Source organism: Macaca mulatta, chromosome 13, assembly GCF_049350105.2.
Source record: "Macaca mulatta isolate MMU2019108-1 chromosome 13, T2T-MMU8v2.0, whole genome shotgun sequence".
In the NCBI taxonomy this organism is placed as follows: Eukaryota; Metazoa; Chordata; class Mammalia; order Primates; family Cercopithecidae; genus Macaca; species Macaca mulatta.
Window position 1 is genome coordinate 97661201 of NC_133418.1, and position 19936 is coordinate 97681136.

A 19936-nucleotide genomic window follows, 5' to 3' on the forward strand; every position below is an offset into this window, starting at 1 on the left:
TATGGCCAGTTATGGGCGGAGGGTGGGCTGAACAATGAGACTACCGGATTCAGAGAGGCCCGGGCCTCGAGGGGAGAGAAGGGGCAGGAGGAGGGTCCAACTCAGGTGAGAAATATGGCTGGCGGGCCCCACACCAGGGTCCGGCACAGTCCCGCTGGAAAAGGGGTCGCTCTCCACGGGTATTCACGGCTCGGTCCACTCATTTCTACCCTGGCTGCAAAACCCGAAGGACGCTGGGCGGAAGGGGCGGGGCTTGTGGCGGAAGTTCCTAGGCCAGCCTGTCAGGTTGGAGGGAGTCTCCGCGCCCAGCTCGCGCTCAGGTGAGTGGCGGGTGATCTGCGGTCTCTGGCTCGAAGCGTCGCAAGCCATGAGTGCCCACAAAGCGTGTGGTCATCCTACATCCGGGCAGTGACGGGCCCCGTTTTCGGTCTGGAGCTGGACTCAGGAAGGTTACAAACTGTTTCCAACCAAGTCTGAATCTGAGACGGACCAAGCTATCTTTTGAGGCACCCAAGCTCTGGGTAGAAGCTAGAGCAAAGCTGTCCTCATGCTTGTCTCGGTCGGGAACGGAGGCCTCCAGGTGGTCCGGCTTCAGGACTGAGGTGGCTTGTGGCTGCTACCAGGAGGCCATAGCTTCCCACAGCCTTTCTCTCTTCCCCAATTGTCTAAGCCGACTCCTGCCACAGGAAGCTGTCTGGGAAGCATCCCTCATGTGACCTCTGTCACTTTAAGTCACACTGGAAGTGGGAAGGGGAAGGGAGTGGGCACAAGGGAATGTCAGGCGACTTCTTAGTCGTGGAGAGGGACAGTAGGGGTGACCCCCTCTCCTCTTGGCTTGACAGGAAGCATGGCACTCTGGCGGGCATACCAGCGGGCCCTGGCTGCTCACCCGTGGAAAGTACAGGTCCTGACAGCTGGTGAGTGTCCCTCTAGGACTTGAGTGGGACCAGGGCAGACTGATTTGGAAGCCAGAGGCTTGCCCCACTGCACCACCCTCACTTCCTGTTTCTGTTCAGCTCTCTTGAAGGGTTGGCTGTCTTTCATCCCACACTGTCCCCAGTCTGTTTTGGAGGGTGGCGCCCAAGGCTGTTTTTAAGGGGTATACGTAGCTGGCCAAGCTGTGCAGCGGGGTTTTAGGATTTCAAAGTCCTCAAAAAGCTGAACAGTCAATCCTGAAGGATAAAGGCATTGCCCCAGGAGGCCTCAACTTGGAAAACTAACATTTTACTGTACGCAAAACACTTTCATATACATTATGGCATAGGGCCCCCACAAAGGTGTGTGAGAGGAGAGTTACTTGAGTCCATATTAGATCACACCTAATAAGTGCTGAATCAAGACTCTTACCCCAGTTTTTCGTGGTATTTTTTATTGTGAAACATGCAAAAGAATGATTAAGACGTGTATGTATAGTTTAAATGGCATTAATACTGAACACTTCTGTGTCAGTAATCAGCTTTGAGACCTCTTGAGCACCTCTCCCTAATTCACTCAAAATTTCCAGAGTTTTGTTTATATCATTCATTTGCTTTTCTTATCATTTACTGCCTAAATATGTATCTCCAAACAATATACTAACCAAGGTTAGTATATTGGTATCTGATCACTCCATCCTGATCCATTTGGAGTGATCAGATACCAGTCACTCCAAATGCAGTGATTGAGTACTAACCTCACAGAGGTAATGCAGTGACCTACCTGCATTTGTTACCATCTTCATTTTGCAAGTTAGCTAATGTAAGAGGATGGCACGAAGATAAGTAAGTCTTATAGGGGGAATGACAGAAGGCCTTAGAACATTTGGGGTACAAAGAGTGATCACATTAAGATGAGGTCTTGCCCATGTTTAGAGGAGGGGAACAGGATTCTAGTGATGACTGGGCTTCTAAGAAGAGGACTGTTGGAAGGGATTGGGGGCTACTGAAAGCCAGAGTGGAACAGGGATCCTGTAACCAGAATAGCCCTACATCAGCACAGAAAGTTAACTGCATGAATGGCCAGGATATGGATTCTTTGGCCCTTCCCTGGGCCCCTCTCCAGTCTCCGGTGCCCAGCCACCTCTCGTCCTGTCCTCAGTGTCCGTCAGCCTGTATGACTCACCTGGCTGCGTGTGTGGTGACTCATGCTGGACAGTGTGGCTGTGATGGGAACTGACACGCTGGGCCCTTTGCCCAGGCTCAGATTCCCTCAGGGCCCATAACTGCCAGATGGAAGGTTCCCCCTTGTGGTCATCAAGAATAGGGAGGGAAAGAGTCCTTATATTTCCCTACCCAAGGCATCTGCAGCTGACAATGGCAGGAGCTAGAGCTCCAAGGAGGCCTAGGTGCCGACATGTGGCTGGAGTTCCAGGCTCTCGGTGCTGGAGCCCTTCACCTCCACAGCGACTGAGGCTATGCTGACGTCCCAGCTCAGACCTGAAGCAAAATGTAGCCTCTCAGCACTTTTCCCAGACTGTTTCAGACCATTCAGACTATTCCTTCCCTGCTGTTCAGTGTATTTGGATTAAACTACAAATAAAAGGTGAAAGTGGCTTTAGTTGAGCCATTTTTGGACGCCAGCACAGTAGCTCCTAAGGTCCCATGGGATAGCTCATCACACTGGAAAACAGTACAGAGATTTCAGACTTAGAAGACCAGGATGTGAATCTTAAAGCCATAGCACCTAGTAGGTGCATTAATCAGGACAAGTCAGTAAACTTCTTTAAGCCTCAGTTTCCTCTTTTAAAACTTGAGTTTAGGGGCTGGGCGTTGTGGCTCATGCCTGTAATCCAAGCACTTTGGGAGGCTGAGGTGGGAGGATCACGAGGTCAGGAGATCGAGACCAACCTGGCTAACACGGTGAAACCCCATCTACTAAAAATACAAAAAAAAAAATTAGCCAGGCATGGTGGCGGGCACCTGTAGTCCCAGCTACTTGGGAGGCTGAGCCAGGAGAATGGCGTGAACCCAGGAGGCAGAGCTTGCAGTGAGCCAAGATCGTGCCACTGCACTCCAGCCTGGGCAACAGAGCAAGACTCCAACTCAAAAAAATATACATATATATATATATATTAGCCTGGTGTAGTGGTACATGCCTGTAATCCCAGCTACTCGGGAGGCTGAGGCAGGAGAATTGCTTGAACCCAGGAGGTAGAGGGTGCAATGAGCCGAGATCATGCCATTGCACTCTAGCCTTGGCAACAGAGCGAGACTCCATCACAAAAAAAAAAAAAAAAAAAATCCAATTTTTAAAATGGGCAAAGGGCCAGGCACGGTGGCTCATGCCTGTAATCCCAGCACTTTGGGAGGCCAAGGTGGGCAGATTACCCGAGGTCGGGAGTTCGAGACCAGCCTGACCAACATGGTGAAACCCCATCTCTACTAAAAATACAAAATTAGCGGGGCGTGGTGGCGCATGCCCGTAATCCCAGCTACTTGGGAGGCTGAGGCAGGAGAATCACTTGAACTCACGAGGCAGAGGTTACGGTGAGCCAAGATCGTGCCATTGCACTCTAGCATGGGCAACAAGAGCGAAACTCCATCTCAAAAAGAAAAAAATCAACAAAAAATTCTTGAGTTTAGTTATATGACCTCACAGGGTCAGTATAGGATTATCACTGTGAAAAGGTTTTGGAAATTTTTTTTTTTTTTTTTTGAGACAGTGTCTTACACTGTTGCCCATGCTGGAGTGCGGTGGTGTGATCTCGACTCACTCTGCAACCTCCACCTCCCAGGTTCAAGCGATTCTCCTGCCTCATCCTCCCGAGTAACTGGGATTATAGGCACCTGTCACCACGCCCAGCTAAGTTTTTGTGTTTTTAGTAGAGATGGGGTTTCACCATGTTGGCCAGGCTGGTCTCAAACACTTTACCTCGTGATTCGCCCACCTCGGCCTCCCAAAGTCCTGGGATTACAGGCGTGAGCCACTGAGCCCGGCCTTTTTCTTTCTTTCTTTCTTTTTTTTTTTTTGAGACAAAGTTTCACCCTGTTGCCCAGGTTGGAGAGCAGTGGTGCTCACTGCTCACTGCAACCTCCACCTCCTGGGTTTAAGCAGTTCTCATGCTTCAGCCTCCTGGGTAGCTGGGACTACAGGTGCACACCACCACACCAGGCTACTTCTTTGTATTTTTAGTAGAAACGGGCTTTCTCCATGTTGGCCAGGCTAGTCTTGAATTCCTGACCTCAAGTGATCCACTTACCTCGGCCTCCCAGAGTGCTAGGATTACAGGTGTGAGCCACTGTGCCCCACCTGGAAATGTTTTTAAATGCTCCATAAACTTAAAGACTCAACAGGTTGGTTCTTTCTGTAAGTGTTGGCAACCCAGGCACAATAAACTATATTATTATTATTATTATTATTATTATTATTATTATTATTATTTGAGACAGGGTCTTGTTCTTTTGCCCAGGCTGGAGTGCAGTGGCATGATCCCATCCTGAACTGTGACTGTGCCACTGCACTCCAGCCTGGGAAACAGAGGATCCTCTGCCTTAGCCTCCTGAGTGGTTGGGACTGCAGGCTTGCACCACCATGCCCAGCTAATTTCTTTTGTTTTTTGGTAGAGATGGGGTTTTGCCATATTGCCTAAGCTGTATTCTTTTTATAGTGGTGTTTGGGTTAGGTTTGTTCCACTTACTATAATCTGAACATGGATAACCATCTTAGCCTTGGGTTCCAGAAAGCAGAGCCTGAAGCTTATGTGCAGATACCTTGTTAGGGAGTAGGAAATGATCCCATTGAGGGAAAGATGGAGAGCCACTATAAGGATGTATTATTGAACAAGCCCCTGCTAAGGGCAGCTGTTGCTCAGTCCCTTGGAACTGAGAAGCTTTTTGAAATACTCCTTAAAGTGGCTGGGCGTGGTGGCTCACGCCTGTAATCCCAGCACTTTGGGAGGCTGAGGTGGGCGGATCACCTGAGGTCGGAAGTTTGAGACCAACCTGGCCAATATGGTGAAACCCCATCTCCACTAGAAATGCAAAAATTAGCTGGGCATGGTGGCGGGCCCCTGTAATCCCAGCTACTCGGGAGGCTGAGGCAGGAGAATTGCTTGAGCCTGGGAGGTGGAGGTTGCAGTGAGCTGAGATCGCACCACTGCACTCCAGCCTGGGTGACAGAGTGAGACTCCATTTCAAAAAAAAAAAAAAAAAAAAAAAAAAAAAGGAAAGAAAAGAAATACTCCTTAGGACTGTCTGAATGAATAGCTATTTCTAGAGAAAAGAAGAAACCTTTTTCTACCACTCCCATCCCACATTGGTCAAAGATTCCAAAGACTTACCCCAGGCTGGGTATGGTGGCTCGCCAGCACTTTGGGAGGCCAAGACAGGCAAATCACTTGAGGTCAGGAGTTCGAGACCAGCCTGGCCAACATGGTGAAGTCCCATCTCTACTAAAAATACAAAAATTAGCTGGGCATGGTGGGCATGGTGGTATAATCCCAGCTACTCAGGAGGCTGAGGCAGGAGAATTGCTTGAACCCAGGAGGTAGAGGTTGCAATGAACCAAGATCACGCCACTGCACTCCAGCCTGGGTGACAGAGTGAGACTCCATCTCAAAAAAAAAGAAAAAAAAGGCCAGGCACAGTGGCTCATGCCTGTAATCCTATAATCCCTGCACTTTGGAAGGCTGAGATGGGTAGATCACCTGAGGTCAAGAGTTCAAGACCAGCCTGACCAACAAGGTGAAACCCCATCTCTACTAAAAATACAAAAATTAGCTGGGCGTGGTGGCAGGTGCCTGTAGTCCCAGCTACTCAGGAGGCCAAGACAGGATAATTGCTTGAACCCGCAAGGCAGAGGTTGCAGTGAGCTGAGATCGTGCCACTGCACTCCAGCCTAGGCAACAGAGCGAGACTCTGTCTCAAAAAAAAAAAAAAAAAAAAAAAAAAAAAAAAAAAATTCACCTCATGGGATAACTCCCCTCCGCTACTAGTTTGTACATGCATAGTCACTGAAGCCATCAGTAGCAAAGGTCCAGGTGTGGCATAGGCCTGAAGCAAGAATCTGTCATTACTACAGTAATGTCTGGAGTAAGAAATAGGTGAATCAAGAACATTTGAAATGATTTAAAAGAAATGTCTGGTATACCAGTTTTGGCCAAGCCAGAGTCCGGAACAGGGTAGCCTGGGGAAAGGGTTGCTGCATGTTCTACAGAGTTTGAGTCAGCCTTATCCCTTCCTTTTTTGAGGGCCTTTCCACTCTCCAGTGGGCCCAGGGCCGAGCTGCATCCATCTTAGTCTACTCGGTCCTGCTGTGGGAGCAGCTGAGCTCCTACAGATACTGGTTTCCCTGGGGTCTGAATTAAGCTAGGGTGTGAGAGCTCAATAGAAATTACAGACCATCTAGTCCAGCCTGTGAGACTGCAGAGAAGGAAACTGAGGCAGGAGTGGGCGTGTCATGCACTGAGGTCTCAGTCAGTGGTTGAGCTGGCGTTATAACCTAGGGCACTGCCCGCCACACTGCCATGCCCTTGAGACTACTGGAGCCTCCAGATGCTGAGTGCAACCCCAGCTGATCTCAGCTTAGATACGTGACAAGCTGCAAAACTACCCATTTTGTCTCATTTTCTAGCAGTAGGATGGGTTCAGGCCAGAAATGAGAGAGCATTCAGAATAATCTCAGAGGATCCACTCTCCCTTCCCACTGCTGGGCTTCCACTCCCTCTGGGCTCTGTGCCAGACTGAGCCCCTACCCTAGGCAGCTGACTAATGTTTGGAGACTTCTGAGGAGGAAGGCAGCACTGCTGGCCTCATGCCAGTAGCTATACCTGCTGACCCAGCCCTCCTGGACTGAAGGACACGCTTCCTGCTCCTCATTCCAAGAAACCACTTCTTGCCCCTCTGCCTTCTGCGCATGAGACTCAAAAGCCACAAAAGTAAGCAGAGGAACAAAATAGGAGAAGTAGGGAATTTACGCCACCCATGCCTGGGAAGAGGGTGTGGAAGTTGGGGCTTTTCCTCTAGTGGACAGGAAGTGGTCCCAAATCAATCTGCTCAGTGGCAGGCTCCCTTCCCCCGGCCTCTGGATCTGGTGGGGAGTGACGGCATGAGAACTGGCACCTACCCAGGGGCATGATGTCACACCTGCGCCAGCATCTGCTCACTGGGCTCCATGCCCAGCCTGTCATTGGGCATCACTGCCCAATAGCCCCTCGCCCTGCCCATCAGGCCTCTGGCCATTATGTTTGCAGGCCTCCAGTCCCAGCTCCCTAGAAACAAGTCCAAGGGGAGTGGGCCCAGAGTACTGGAGAGTCCAGACCAACCAAACATATCCAGGAGACCTCCCAGAGGCTGGGGTGGTTTGGATCTCTTTGGGCTCTGGGTTGGGGAAGATGGGGTGAGGAATCTGAATGTCTGTCCTTCCTGCCCAAAGGGTCACTTGGGCTGGAAAAGCACGCTTGCTCTATGCTTGCTCTAAAGCCTTATACCACCTTGGAGTTGCTGCAGGCACTGGAGGCCTGATCATCTGTGGGCAAAGGAATCCCTGGGCGCCACTCTTCTGAAATAAACTGTCAGGGACTGCATATCTACACACCACCTACTCACCCCTACTGCTGCCCTGTCACTTGGTAGTCCCTCAGGCTTGATGGGCACAGTTTGGGGGACTTGAATCCATCTTTCTCCAAGGCTGCAGGCTTCTAAACTATGGGGCTAGAAGTCAGGGACCTGGCTTTTCATTCAAGCTCTGCCTCTAGCTTGTTGTGTGACTGTTGGCAAGTCATGAAGAGTGAAAACACACACACTTCTCTGTTTCTTTCCCAGGAATATTGCTGCCTGCCATCCCCACGAGGTGACAAGGAGCAGAGTGATGGAATTTGGGGGAGTAAAGACAGAGAGGAAGTGCATTAGTCTAGGGAATGTCTTTGATATGCAAGCCCTTTGGGGCCTCACGTGGGCAGGAACACCTAGCAGGGGAGCAGCCACAGGGGCCTCCTGGTGCTACTGACCTCTGAGCCCATCTCAGCCCATGCTGGGAATACCCTGGCCTCCTTGGTCCTCCTTGGGAGAAGGACTGGGTTCAGTTCCAACTGCACTCTTTACCAAGCCACCTCATCTCTCAAAGACTCATCATTAAATGGGGGTGTAGGCCGGGTGCAGTGGCTCACACCTGTAATCCCAACACTTTTGGGAGGCCGAGGCGGGCAGATCACTTGGGGTCAGGAGTTCGAGACCAACCTGGCCAACATGGTGAAATGGTGAAACCCCATCTCTACTAAAACTACAAAAATCAGCCAGGTGTGGTGGTGGGCACCTGTAATCCCAGCTACTCAGGAGGCTGAGGCAGGAGAATCGCTTGAACCAGGAAGGCGGAGGTTGCAGTGAGCTGAGATCGTACCACTGCACTCCAGCCTGGGCGACAGAACGAGACTCCATCTCAAAAATAAGTGAATGAATGAATGAATGGGGGTGTGACCACCTACCTCCCAGATCTTTTGTGAGGATTAAATGTGTAAGAGCCCTTTGTAAACACCTTACCAAAGTAGACCATTACACTGTTGGTCCCTTCATTTCAGAAAGAACTGCCTTTTCTGCCTCACCATCCCCTGGTCTTCTCGGCAGCACTCTTCCCTTCCTTCAAGGCTGCAGCAGCTCCCTCTTATCCCTGACTGGAGGGATAGGGAACCCAGTGCTGATTGCTTGGAGGTGGGAGCAAACCTGCAGTTCCCCTAGACGTCCTCGCACCTTCTACCCGACCTGGACCTTTGGGAGACTTAAGAGTTCTTTAAGCCCTTTCTCAGAGTCGTCCTGCTGTTTGGAGCAGTACATTTGACGTTTTCCCTTTATTTTCTGAGCGCTTACCAGGGGCTTGCTTAGCTGTATGGTGGGGGAATGGGATAACAAAGGTGTCTGGGATTCTATCCTTGACTCTGGGAGGTCATGTCTCGCAGTGTTCTGGAAGACCCCCACCACTTTGGGAGTTTCAGGGAGAGACAAGACAGGATTGGGGGTACCCAGAGCTGCTCCATGTCCAGTAGCCCAGGTGAGGCATGGGTGCCCAGCCCCAGCCCCAGCCCCAGCTCTCAGCCATACCCAGCTGTCACTGACTAGGCTGCTCAGGGGCAGGGCCGGGCAGAGGGTGTGGAGGAGGAGCGCAGCAGTGAGTGTGCAGCCAGCATGGACGTCAGAGCCAGCTCCAGGCCAAGGAATGGGGCAGAAGGATGTGTTTGCCCAGTGCTAATTGAGGGCACAGGGACAGTGTGACTACGGGTTTGGATAGGGGGCTCTCATTACTCAGTGAGATAGACAGGCGAGCCGGAAATCATACGGTCACTCCCAAGTGGCCTGGTAAGTGTGTATTTGCTAGAAATCATCACGCCACCATAACGGAGTGGGGGCTCTGTAAACAGTGATGATTTCTGTCGTATTTTCTGGGTGTGGGTGTCTAAATAGGGCTGCTTGGAGCTGGGTATCTGTGCAGTTAGGGAAAGGGAAGCAGGTGCAGAGTTCTGGGGGGGAAATGGCCACTATATTCATTGCCAACTTGATCTAAGGTTGTGAATGGAGGAAATCTCGGTTTAGCTGATTGATTGTGCTAAGAGGTGGCCAAGACTCTTTCTTGTGGGGACTCTTATCAGCTCAACCAGTCATCTTCCTGCTTATGACCATTTGAGCACTCTTCTTTTATTTTCTTTTTTCTTTTTGAGATAGGGTCTTGCTCTGTCGCTCAGGCAGCAGTGTGATGGCGTGATCACTGCAGCCTTGACCTCCTGGGGTCAAGCGATCCTCCCACCTCAGCCTCCTGAGTAGCTGGGACTACAGGCACGTGCCACCATGCCCAGCTAATTATTTAAAAAAAAAAATTTGTAGAAGTTGGGTCTTGCTATATTGTCCAGGCTGAACTCAAACTCCTGGGCTCAAGCAATCCTCCTGCCTCAGCCTCCCAGAGTGCCGGAATTACAGGTGTGAGCCACAATTCCAGACCAGCACTCTTGTTTTAGAAAAAGAGTTATTCTGGCCAGGCACAGTGGCTCATGCCTGTAATCTCAGCCCTTTGAGAAGCCAAGGCGAGCAGATCACCTGAGGTCAGGGGTTCAAGATCAGCCTGGCCAACATGGCGAAACCCCATCTCTACTAAAAATACAAAAAATAGGCAGGCATGGTGGTGGGTGCCTGTAGTCCTAGCCACTTGAGAGGCTGAAGCAGGGGAATCGTTTGAATCCGGGAGGCAGAGGTTGCAGTGAGCCAAGATCATGCCACGGCACTCCAGCCTGGACAACAGAGCGAGACTCAGTCTTAAAAAAAAAAAAAAAAAGTTATTTTTGCTGTTCTCCACAAATAGAGATCTCTTAGACCAAGGTGAAAGCTGTTGGCAGGGTCTTGCATTGGGCTTGGGGGAGAAAACAGGGTTTCCTACCATTCTACACATGATTTATTCATTGTGCTGTGTCCTAGAAAGAAGTGTCTAGGAATCCAGCCACCTGGTTCTTGCATTGGCCCTGCACTTACTGGTTATGTGGGATCCTGGACTTCGTTTCCATACCTCTAAAATAAGCGGTTTGCATTAAATTATCTTAAAGCCCCTTTTGATTCTGACGGTCTGTGGTTCTCAGCCCTGTGGCCTTAAATTCTCCTTCCTCTCTCTTTACTTACTGACTCTGACTTCCCTTTACTGCTCAATGCAAAGTTCCTGGGCCTGCTCATCCCAGTTCTGACAGGATACACATGAGGTGTCACCATCCTTGGGGAGATGAGGGCTTTGAGGCAGCAGGAAGGGACTAGTCATTTGTTTCCAGAATGAAGCCCTGGGGATGAGAGTACCAGAGTCTCAGTGGAGGTCAGCAGATGTCCCTCCTTCCTTGGAATGGCAGCCCATCCCAGGAGATGTCCTGACAACACCTGTGTACCCTGCATAGGGTCCCTGATGGGCCTGGGTGACATTATCTCACAGCAGCTGGTGGAGAGGCGGGGTCTGCAGGAACACCAGAGAGGCCGGACTCTGACTATGATGTCCCTGGGCTGTGGCTTTGTGGTAAGTTCTCCCCTCAGCAGGGCTTCAGTGGACTCAACAGTAGCCTTAGTTCTTTGTCATCCTTTGGCTTCCCTTGGACTGTCACACCTAAGCCAACCTGCCGCCCTCTTTTCTTAGTGTCCACTTCCCCTAAGGGTTTCTGATACTTGGGGCGGGGAGCTTAGTGAGGTAGAGGCCTAGTGCTCCCTCACTGCAGCCTGCTGCTATGTGGGGTTTACTTCCAGGGACCTGTGGTAGGAGGCTGGTACAAGGTTTTGGATCGGTTCATCCCTGGCACCACCAAGGTGGATGCACTGAAGAAGATGATGTTGGATCAGGTGAGCAGGAGAACGGAGTGGGGAGGGTGAGCTGTGTTGGGGGTAGGTGGGGATTTCAGCACTCATAGGACTTTAATTTCTCTTCCCTAGGGGGGCTTTGCCCCGTGTTTTCTAGGCTGCTTTCTCCCACTGGTAGGGGCACTCAATGGACTGTCAGCCAAGGACAACTGGGCCAAACTACAGCGGGTGAGCTGGGCAGGTGTGGAGAATGTCTCTGGCTAGCAGACTGACAGCCCAGGGGAAGGAGACAGGTTTTACAGGGATAAAAAAGGGGGTAAGTGCAGGTTGAGTCCCAGGCCATGAAGGAGAGGAGCTGAGGGTTATGGTGCAGGAATGTGCTCTTTGAACCCAAGTCTGTCATTCACACTGGGAAGTGGGAGCTGCTTGGAGGTGCAAGTGTTAATTTGTTCCTTCTCTGTCTCCCCAGGATTATCCTGATGCCCTTGTCACCAACTACTATGTAAGAGCTGACACCTCAACTGCTTGTTCTTCTGCTTCCTTAAGTCTAGAACTGTCCTGGGATTGGGGGTCCTCCTGACATGGGAAGCCCTTCCGTTGGGATTACTCTTTCATTCCCAGGATGGGCACCATAAATAGGGAAGCCATCACCCAATTGTTCACCTTTCTCTTATGTGCAGAAGTTGGGGTAGGGCCAGGCAAGACAGTGAGTCTGGGGTCAGGTGGTGGGGCAGCCATCCAACCTTTACCTTCTCTCTTGCAGCTATGGCCTGCTGTGCAGTTAGCCAACTTCTACCTGGTCCCCCTTCATTACAGGTATGTCGCACCCCTACCCCACCCATCAAGGAATACCCACGTTACCAACAGTTGGAGACAAAATGATTCTCATTTCAACCTTGAGCTACCTTAGACCCCCAACTGGAACACTGAGCCCTGATCAGAGTTTCTCAGATTCCCAAGCGTGTTATTCAGATGTCTAGCCATTTCCAGAAACCGTCCAGAGTGTCTGCCCACTGACCTTCTTCATCTCCCTAGGGAGGATCCTGCTTCTACCACCCTTGTCTCCATCCCACCTGGGGCTCCGCCTTTGATGGCGTATCTGGAGGGACAGTGGCTGGGGTGCTGCAGCCTAGGTTAGACAGAGAGGTAGACCAGAAAGCCAAGTAGAAGCCTGGCCAGACACTCATGATAAAGACAGTTGCTGAACTGCACCCAAAAAAATAGTGGAACTGAAGATGTGTGGTTCAAATGCTTGGAGGTGAGGGATTGTGGGAACAGGGGAAAATAAGGGGGAACATGGCCAAAATGTACATGAATAACATAGCTAAAATGAATACAGACTGGCTGGGCATGGTGGCTCACACCTGCAATTCTAGCACTTTGGGAGGCTGAGGCGAGAGGTTTGCTAGGGTCTAGGAGTTTGACACCAGCCTAGGCAATATAGTGAGACCTCATCTCTACAGAAAATACAAAAAATTAGCCAGGCACATGGTAACATATGCCTGTAGTCCCAGCTACTCGAGAGGCTGAGGTGGGAGGATCACTTGAGCCCGAGAGATGGAGGTTGCTGTGAGCCAAGATTGTGCCACTGCATTTCAGAGCCTGGTGACAGAGTGAGACCCTGTCTCAAAAAAAAAAAAAAAAAAAAAAAAAAGGCTGGGCGCAGTGGCTCACGCCTGTAATCCCAACACTTTGGGAGGCTGGGGCGGGCGGATCACAAGGTCAGGAATTCGAGACCAGCCTGACCAATATGGTGAAACCCTGTCTCTACTAAAAATACAAAAATTAGCTGGGCGTGGTAGCAGGTGCCTGTAGTCCCAGCTACTCGGGAGGCTGAGGCAGGAGAATTGCTTGAACCTGGGAGGCAGAGGTTGCAGTGAGCCAAGATCGCACCACCACACTCCAGCCTGGGCAACAGAGTGAGACTCCATTTCCAAAAAAAAAAAACAGAAAACAAAAAAGGAATACAGACTTATGAACCAAATCTTAAACATTAGGGTCCTTTGCAACACTCTTTGAAACCAGAGCAAGGTTAATTTAAAACAAAAAGATGCTACTTTGTATGGTAGTCCGTACATTTTGGAAGATGAAATCTCAGCTGGTACAGGACAGATAGGGGCCCTTTCTGTGATTAACAGAGCTACATGTGGCAAGAGAGCCACTAAATATTTAGCCTTTGAGGCTCTCAGCCAGGAAACAGAGCTCTGGGATGGCACTAGAATTTGAGCCAGTTGTCCTTTAGTCCAAGCCACACAGGCCCTTCACAGGGCACTGAAGGGGCTGGGTGCGGTGGCTCACACCTGTAATCCCAGCACTTTGGGAGGCCGAGGTGGGTAGATCACTTGAGGTCAGGAGTTTGAGACCAGCCTGGCCAGCATGGTGAAACCCTGTCTCTACTAAAAATACAAAAATTAGCCAGGTGTGGTGGAGCACACCTGTAGTCCCAGCTACTTGGGAGGCTGAGGTAGGAGAATTGATTGAACCCGGGAGGCAGTGAGCCAAGATCGCACTACTGCACTCCAGCCTGGGCGACAGAGGAGACTCCATCTCAAAAAAAAAAAAAAGGCGCTGAAGGAAAGAGACCTAAACCTGCCAATCTTCTGACATGATCCCTCCTTTTCCATTTCACACTCTCATCTCCAGCCCTTGCTCACTGCTTAGCTTTCCTCCTCTTCACCGTGTTATTCTTGTTCCTTAGGTTGGCCGTTGTCCAATGTGTTGCTGTTATCTGGAACTCCTACCTGTCCTGGAAGGCACATCGGCTCTAAGCCGGCCTCACTTCATCGTTTCCACCTTGCAGTGATGCAGCTTGGCCCTGGAACGGTCAGACAACTTCCTAAAGTGGGCACACTAGTTTCCACAGGGTTGGGTTGCCAGTCAGAACTTAAGAGGACTAGCACCCTGCAATGCTCCCTTCACTCTAAAATGTGCACTGACTGCTTTAGAGCCCTTGATAATAGTCTTATTCCCACCACATACTAGGCACTCCATAAATATCTGTTGAACTTTCATGACCTTATCAACTTTACACACATATCCCAGCAAATGCCACTCATCCCCACTCTTCATAGACACATTTGTTACTCTAACCCTGCCTAGCCTTGTAGCTCCAGCTCTTCAGAGACCCCCGGAACCCTTTATATGATGCCTCAGTAAATATGTTATTAAATGTGTAATCCGGAATCTGCAGTGGTAATGGGGAGTCATTTCTAGAGCTGGAAAGAAGCCAAGAGACCACCAAGCCCAATCTTTTTTTTTTTTTTTTGAGATGGAGTCTCGCTCTGTCTCCCAGGCTGGAGTGCAATGGCGCTATCTCGGCTTACTGCAGCTTCCGCCTCCTGGGTTCAGGTGATTCTTCTGAGGAGCTGGGACTATAGGTGCGCACCGCCATGCCCAGCTAATTTTTGTATTTTTAGTAGAGATGGGGTTTTGCCATATTGGCCAGGCTGATCTCGAACTACTGACCTCGTGATCTACCTGCCTCGGCCTCCCAAAGTGTTGGGATTACAGGCATGAGCCACCACGCCTGGCCAAGCCCAGTCTTCTACAACTGAGAACCCTGAGGTTGGTAGAAGGGAGGTGACCTGCCCACACCAGGAGTTAGCAGAAACTTGAACCCATATTTCTTTACTACTCATGGGCAGAGTAATACTGCTGCTATGATTCCCAGGAGAGAAACGGAACTTTGCTAAACTACCACTTTGGACAAACTCAAAAGCAGATGGGCCATATTTGTGGTCTGAACGCACTTGGAGGCCAGAGACCCTCTGTTACATGGTGCCTGTGTCAGACAGCCCTAGAATTTGGATCCTGGGGCTGGAAAAAGATGAGAATGCTGGGAGACTTTGGTTGTGGAAGACTGCCTCTCAATGGGACCCACTGTGTTGGCTGAGTGCCAGCGGTGGACTCCTGATACCTGCATTTGCAGAACTGATAGCTGCCACGAGGCAGTGGTTTGCAGCAGTACAGCGTTCTCACATCATCTCTAGCCACTTCTAGAGGCGCAGGACGAGGTCAGCACCACGGACAGCCCCCACGGTCCCGCCTCCCTTTCGTGTGTCAGAACACGCGACCCGGACTAGTCTGGTCTGGTGACGGCCCTAGTCACTGCTGGCGGTTCTAAGCAGGGCGAGGGACTCCCGTGGGTCCCAGAGCAGTCCTTTCGCCCCAGCCAGCTTCTCGCTCTCCTGCGTCCGGTGCTGCTTCCAGCGCTAGCCCCAGGGAGACGAAGGCTCATGTCGGGAGGTGCGCCCTTCCGGGGCCCGCCAGCCGCCAGACTCGAAGCTGTGGCTGTCATTGCTTCTACAATCAGTGCATGTTCTTCGCTGACGTCAGTCGGAGCTGTCCTGTCGCTATATAAGGCTGGCGGCAGTCCCGGGACAGACCCTGTGTTCCCCAAGGCGCCTTCGGCCCGCCCCGAGGGACAGAGACTGGAGCTCAATCTTGGACCGTACAAACATTCGCCGACAACCTGTGAGTGGCTCAGAGCGTCCACCCAGCCTCCCCCAGCACCAGGACTCCACTCAGCTCAGCCACTGCGCTCCTTCGGGAGGGAAGCTGGGTGGAAGGGATGGAACAGCACTGGCGCAGTGGCCGGGGCTGGAGGGCAGGCTGCGGGCATTGGGCGGCTACCGGAAGGGTCGCCGGGCGAGCGCAGGGAGGGGAGCGGCCTCCTGCAGCTGCCCCAGGCGCACCTCACCCTGCGCTGCCCCTGTGTGTCCAGGGCCGGCGGCACCATGAGGCAGGCGGGGCGCGCGGCGCTGCTGGCCGCGCTGCTGCTCCTGCTACAGCTGTGCCCTGGGAACAGCCAGAGGAGCCCCGAGGCGGCCGGGGTCCAGGACCCGAGTCTGCGCTGGAGCCCCGGGGCACGGAACCAGGGCGGCGGGGCCCGCGCGCTCCTCTTGCTGCTGGCAGAGCGCTTCCCGCGCCGCGCAGGGTCCAGCCGATGGGAACCCGGGACGGCAGGCGAGCGGCCGCGGCGGGACAACCCTCCTCTGTCCATTGACCTCACCTTTCACCTGCTGCGGACCCTGCTGGAGCTGGCGCGGACGCAGAGCCAGCGGGAGCGCGCCGAGCAGAACCGCATCATATTCGACTCGGTGGGCAAGTGACGGCCCGGTTTGTGGCCGCGAAAACTTTGACCCCTTTCCCCCACCCCAGGGTTGGGATGCGGGGCAGAGCCACCAGGGCACTCTCTGCTTGACTATTTTTTAATAAAAGTACTGAAGACCCGTTGGCTTCTGTCGTGGGGGCAGGGCAGTCACAGCAGCGTGGGAGCCCGTGGGAAGGTGGGGCCCCCGGGCCAGCGGGAGGGGAACAAAATGCTGTGGGGGGCTCCAGGAGAGCGGCTTTCAGCCAGGTCAGCCAGGTGCCTTTGAACCCCAGGGGTCCCCAAATCCCTAGGACCTCAGAGGTCCCAGCACCACCGCCCCGCCCTCAACCCTTTTCCCAGGGCGCTGGGCTCACCATTTCGCTCCTGGCATCACAGAGGTGCCCAATAGGGGTTCATTTGGCTTCCGCCCCCCGGATAGTCTCAGGTTCTGGGAAGGGCAGGATGGTGGGCGGGTCGCCTCCGAAGCCGAGGCTGCGGCATTGGGCAGCGAAAGGAGATACGGGTCGGGGACGCTCGAGTTCTTTATTGAGATCCTCCTGGGGCGGGCGCCGATTTGGGCGACGCCGCGGTCTCTGCGCAGATCCTCCCCGACCCTAGCGCGGGCGCTCGAGCAGGGTCGGGTTGGCGCAGGCCTGTACCCGGGAAAGAAGGCTCGGTGGGCTGGTGCTGCGAAGGCGCCAGGCAGCTCGAGCCCCGCTCACTCCGTCCTCCGCCACGTGGGTTTCTCCTCTACTCAGCCTGCCTTGCCTGCCTCCCAGCACCCCGAGGAACGGCGGGTGAGGAGGAAAGTGTATTTTTCCGCCCTTTGTGGCTCCGGGGTTGGGTGGCACCGATGAATGGGGGCTTCATGCGACCCGCAGGGAGGACAATCACTGGGGGAGGGGACGCGAGCACACCAGCCAGGCCCCACCCCAAGCCCCTCGGGCCGCTCTCACCTTAAGGCCCATCCGGCCGCTCTTCCTCCGGCCCCGCGCTGCCCTCGTCTCCGTCCAGGGCCACCTCCTCATCTTCTTCCTCCCCGGAAGCGCCTGGGCCCAAGGAAGGCCTGGTGAGGTGGAGTCCCTGCCTTTCCGGCCATCGTGCCCTCCTCACCTCCCACACAGAGGGTCCGAACCCCAGTCCCAGCGGCCCTCGGCCACCTCCCTCACCCGGCTGGAAGTCGATGGTCCGCAGCATTTCGGCCACGTGTTCCACGCTCACGGTGAATTGCTCCATGCTCTCATAGCCTGGCTCCGGCCGCCCTGCCAGCTCCACCTTCGACATGGCCCCGACCCTGCGGTGGCCACACGGACTCAGCTGGCAATGCCCCAGCACCCTCAAGCCCCGCCCCCAGCCAGTGGAGCAGCGCAGCCCCCTCCTTTCCCTTCCCGCTGTGCCTACTCACTTATTGATCAGCTCCTTGGCCTGCTGCAGGGAAGAAAAGGAGGGTGAGAGTAAGCACCGGGCCAACCCGGGCAAAGTCCCATTTCTGAGTCTCACCACAGTCCTGTGGGGTAGGTGGGAAGGCACATCCCAATCGTTAAGTAGAAAATGAACTCAGAGGGGGTGACTTGCCCACGGTCGTAGTGGCAAACAGGTGCAAGAGACAAGACTTGAACCTGGGTCTCCAGGTACCAAGGCCCCGACTCTAGCCACTGTGTGGCACTGCTACCCTCCCCTAGGGCCCACCTGGAGGTAGAGCGCCATCTGTGGCTCTTCCATGGACTGAATGGCGGACTCCACCAGCTTAGAGGAGGCCTCCAGGTGGTCGCCATACTGACGGATGAGGCCGCGGACGCGCTGCAGCTTCTCCTCTTGCTCCCGGGCCAGCGCCTGCAGCAGCTCGCCCTTGCGCTCCTCCAGCACTGCGCACAGGCTCTCAAACCTCTGGTTTAACAACTGCTTCTGCCTCCGGCTATTGTCCTAAAAGATGGGGAGCAAGGATGAGGGAAGGCGTGGCTGAGACCCGGTGGCTGGGAAAGCACAGGATACTCACAGAGAACCAACACAGAAAGTGACCCACCCATAGTGACACTGTGCGTTAGTGGCTGAGCCAGAATCCAGCCCAGATCTTTTCCATAATAAAAACACAATACTTTAAAGTAGCTTCACTGAGTGTTGTCTATATCCCTAGCCCTGGTTTTTATTTGCATTATTCCATATAATTCTCAAAAAGAACCCATGAGGTAGCTGGTGTACCATTTATCATCATCACTGTTTTATGAGGTTAAACAAAACCAAAGCACAGAGAAGTTAAATAATTGGATTAAAGTTTTGCGGAAAAGCTGGAATGAGCACCCAGCAGCCTGGCAAAAGCACCTCCCACCACTCCCAGGACCCCAGAAACTTTTGGACCAGTTTGGCCAGAGGTCAGAGAGGAGCAGTTCTCTTGGGAGCCCGGGGTCCGCAGGCCAGCCAGTTGCTGTTCCCCCTGCCCTCCAGCCCAGGCTCACCTCAATGGTCTGGCACACCTCCTCCATCTGCGTGATGACTGCTTGCACACGGTCATTGCCTGCCACTAGCATCGCGATGCCATCGCTGAGCTCACTCTGATACACACACAGGTTAGCACTTAGAGCTGGGACCTCACCTAGAGCTATACCCCTCACCCCAGCCAGGGTTGCCTAGGAGAGGGCTGGCCCCTCCACCCCACCCCCCATGAGGGCATCTACAGCAATCTAGAAGGTTTGAACCATCAAAAGGTACAGAAGCACATTCTAGGGATTCTGGAAGGAGGTGGAGAGAAGCCCTCCACCACTAAGTGGGGAAGGAACAGACAGTCTCCAAACATCCACCAGATAGTAGGCACTGGGCTAGATGCTTTATCTGTAGATTCGTTTCCTGCATAAATTCTGAGAAATTCTTCACGATTATCCATCTGCATAATATTGCCTTTTCTCTATTCTCTTTATCCTCTCATTCTGGGAATCTGATTAGACCTGTTAGACCTTCTCACTCTCAGCCTTCTCATCTCCTAGAACTGCACATTCTGTTTTTCTTTTAGTCCTCTCATGCTATTCACTAGTTCTGTTTTCAGACAAATCTATCATTTAATTCACCTGTTGAGTTTTTTGTTTTTGTTTTTTTTTTGAGACGAATTCTTGCTGTCACCCAGGCTGGAGTGCAGTTGCGTGATCTCAGCTCACTGCAAGCTCCGCCTCCTGGGTTCTCGCCATTCTCCTGCCTCAGCCTCCAGAGTAGCTGGGACTACAGGCACCCGCCACCACACCCGGCTGATTTTTTGTATTTTTAGTAGAGACAGGGCTTCACCGTGTTAGCCAGAATGGTCTTGATCTCCTGACCTTGTGATTCGCCTGCCTCAGCCACCCAAAGTACTGGAATTACAGGTGTGAGCCACTTCGCCTGGCCGAATTTTTTTTTTGTAAGAGACAGTCTCACTCTGTCACTCAGGCTGGAGTGCAGTAGTATGATCATTGTTCACTGGATCCTCGAACTCCTGCACTCAGGCGATCCTCCTGCTTCAGCCTCCCGAGTAGCTGGGATTACAGGCACATGACACCACTCCCAACTAATTACAACAAAACAATTTTTTAGGCCGGGTGCAGTGGCTCACACCTATAATCTCAGCACGATGGGAGGCCAACACGAGGTCAGGAGATCA

At 52.6% G+C, this 19936-nt stretch overlaps 3 protein-coding genes across 29 annotated transcripts in view; 2 read left to right on the plus strand and 1 right to left on the minus strand.

Moving 5' to 3' along the window:
- On the plus strand, positions 1-16453 carry MPV17 (mitochondrial inner membrane protein MPV17). 20 transcript variants are annotated; one of them, XR_013402386.1, is made up of 9 exons: positions 256-320; positions 843-917; positions 10712-10947; positions 11172-11264; positions 11355-11450; positions 11692-11724; positions 11986-12038; positions 13921-14045; positions 14867-16453. XR_013402386.1 is itself a non-coding variant. In XM_077958375.1 (8 exons), exons 3-8 carry the CDS (start codon positions 10780-10782, stop codon positions 13988-13990), a joined length of 513 nt encoding a protein of 170 aa, XP_077814501.1. In that variant the 5' UTR covers positions 256-320; positions 843-917; positions 10712-10779; the 3' UTR covers positions 13991-16453.
- Positions 15594-16453, plus strand: UCN (urocortin). The gene is given in 2 exon segments (NM_001265661.1): positions 15594-15695; positions 15946-16453. A coding segment is annotated over 1 exon segment (375 nt). The 5' UTR covers positions 15594-15695; positions 15946-15958; the 3' UTR covers positions 16334-16453.
- Positions 16419-19936, minus strand: part of TRIM54 (tripartite motif containing 54) — a 25873-nt gene continuing 22355 nt past the window's right edge. For 2 of the 8 annotated variants that reach the window (XM_015111907.3, XM_077958345.1), the window contains 6 exons: positions 18768-18863; positions 18004-18237; positions 17720-17739; positions 17484-17608; positions 17271-17363; positions 16419-16967 (listed from right to left, as the gene is read on the minus strand). In XM_015111907.3, the coding sequence (XP_014967393.1) occupies positions 17272-17363; positions 17484-17608; positions 17720-17739; positions 18004-18237; positions 18768-18863 (567 nt within the window). In that variant the 3' untranslated portion in view covers positions 16419-16967; position 17271. 8 annotated transcript variants of the gene reach the window in all.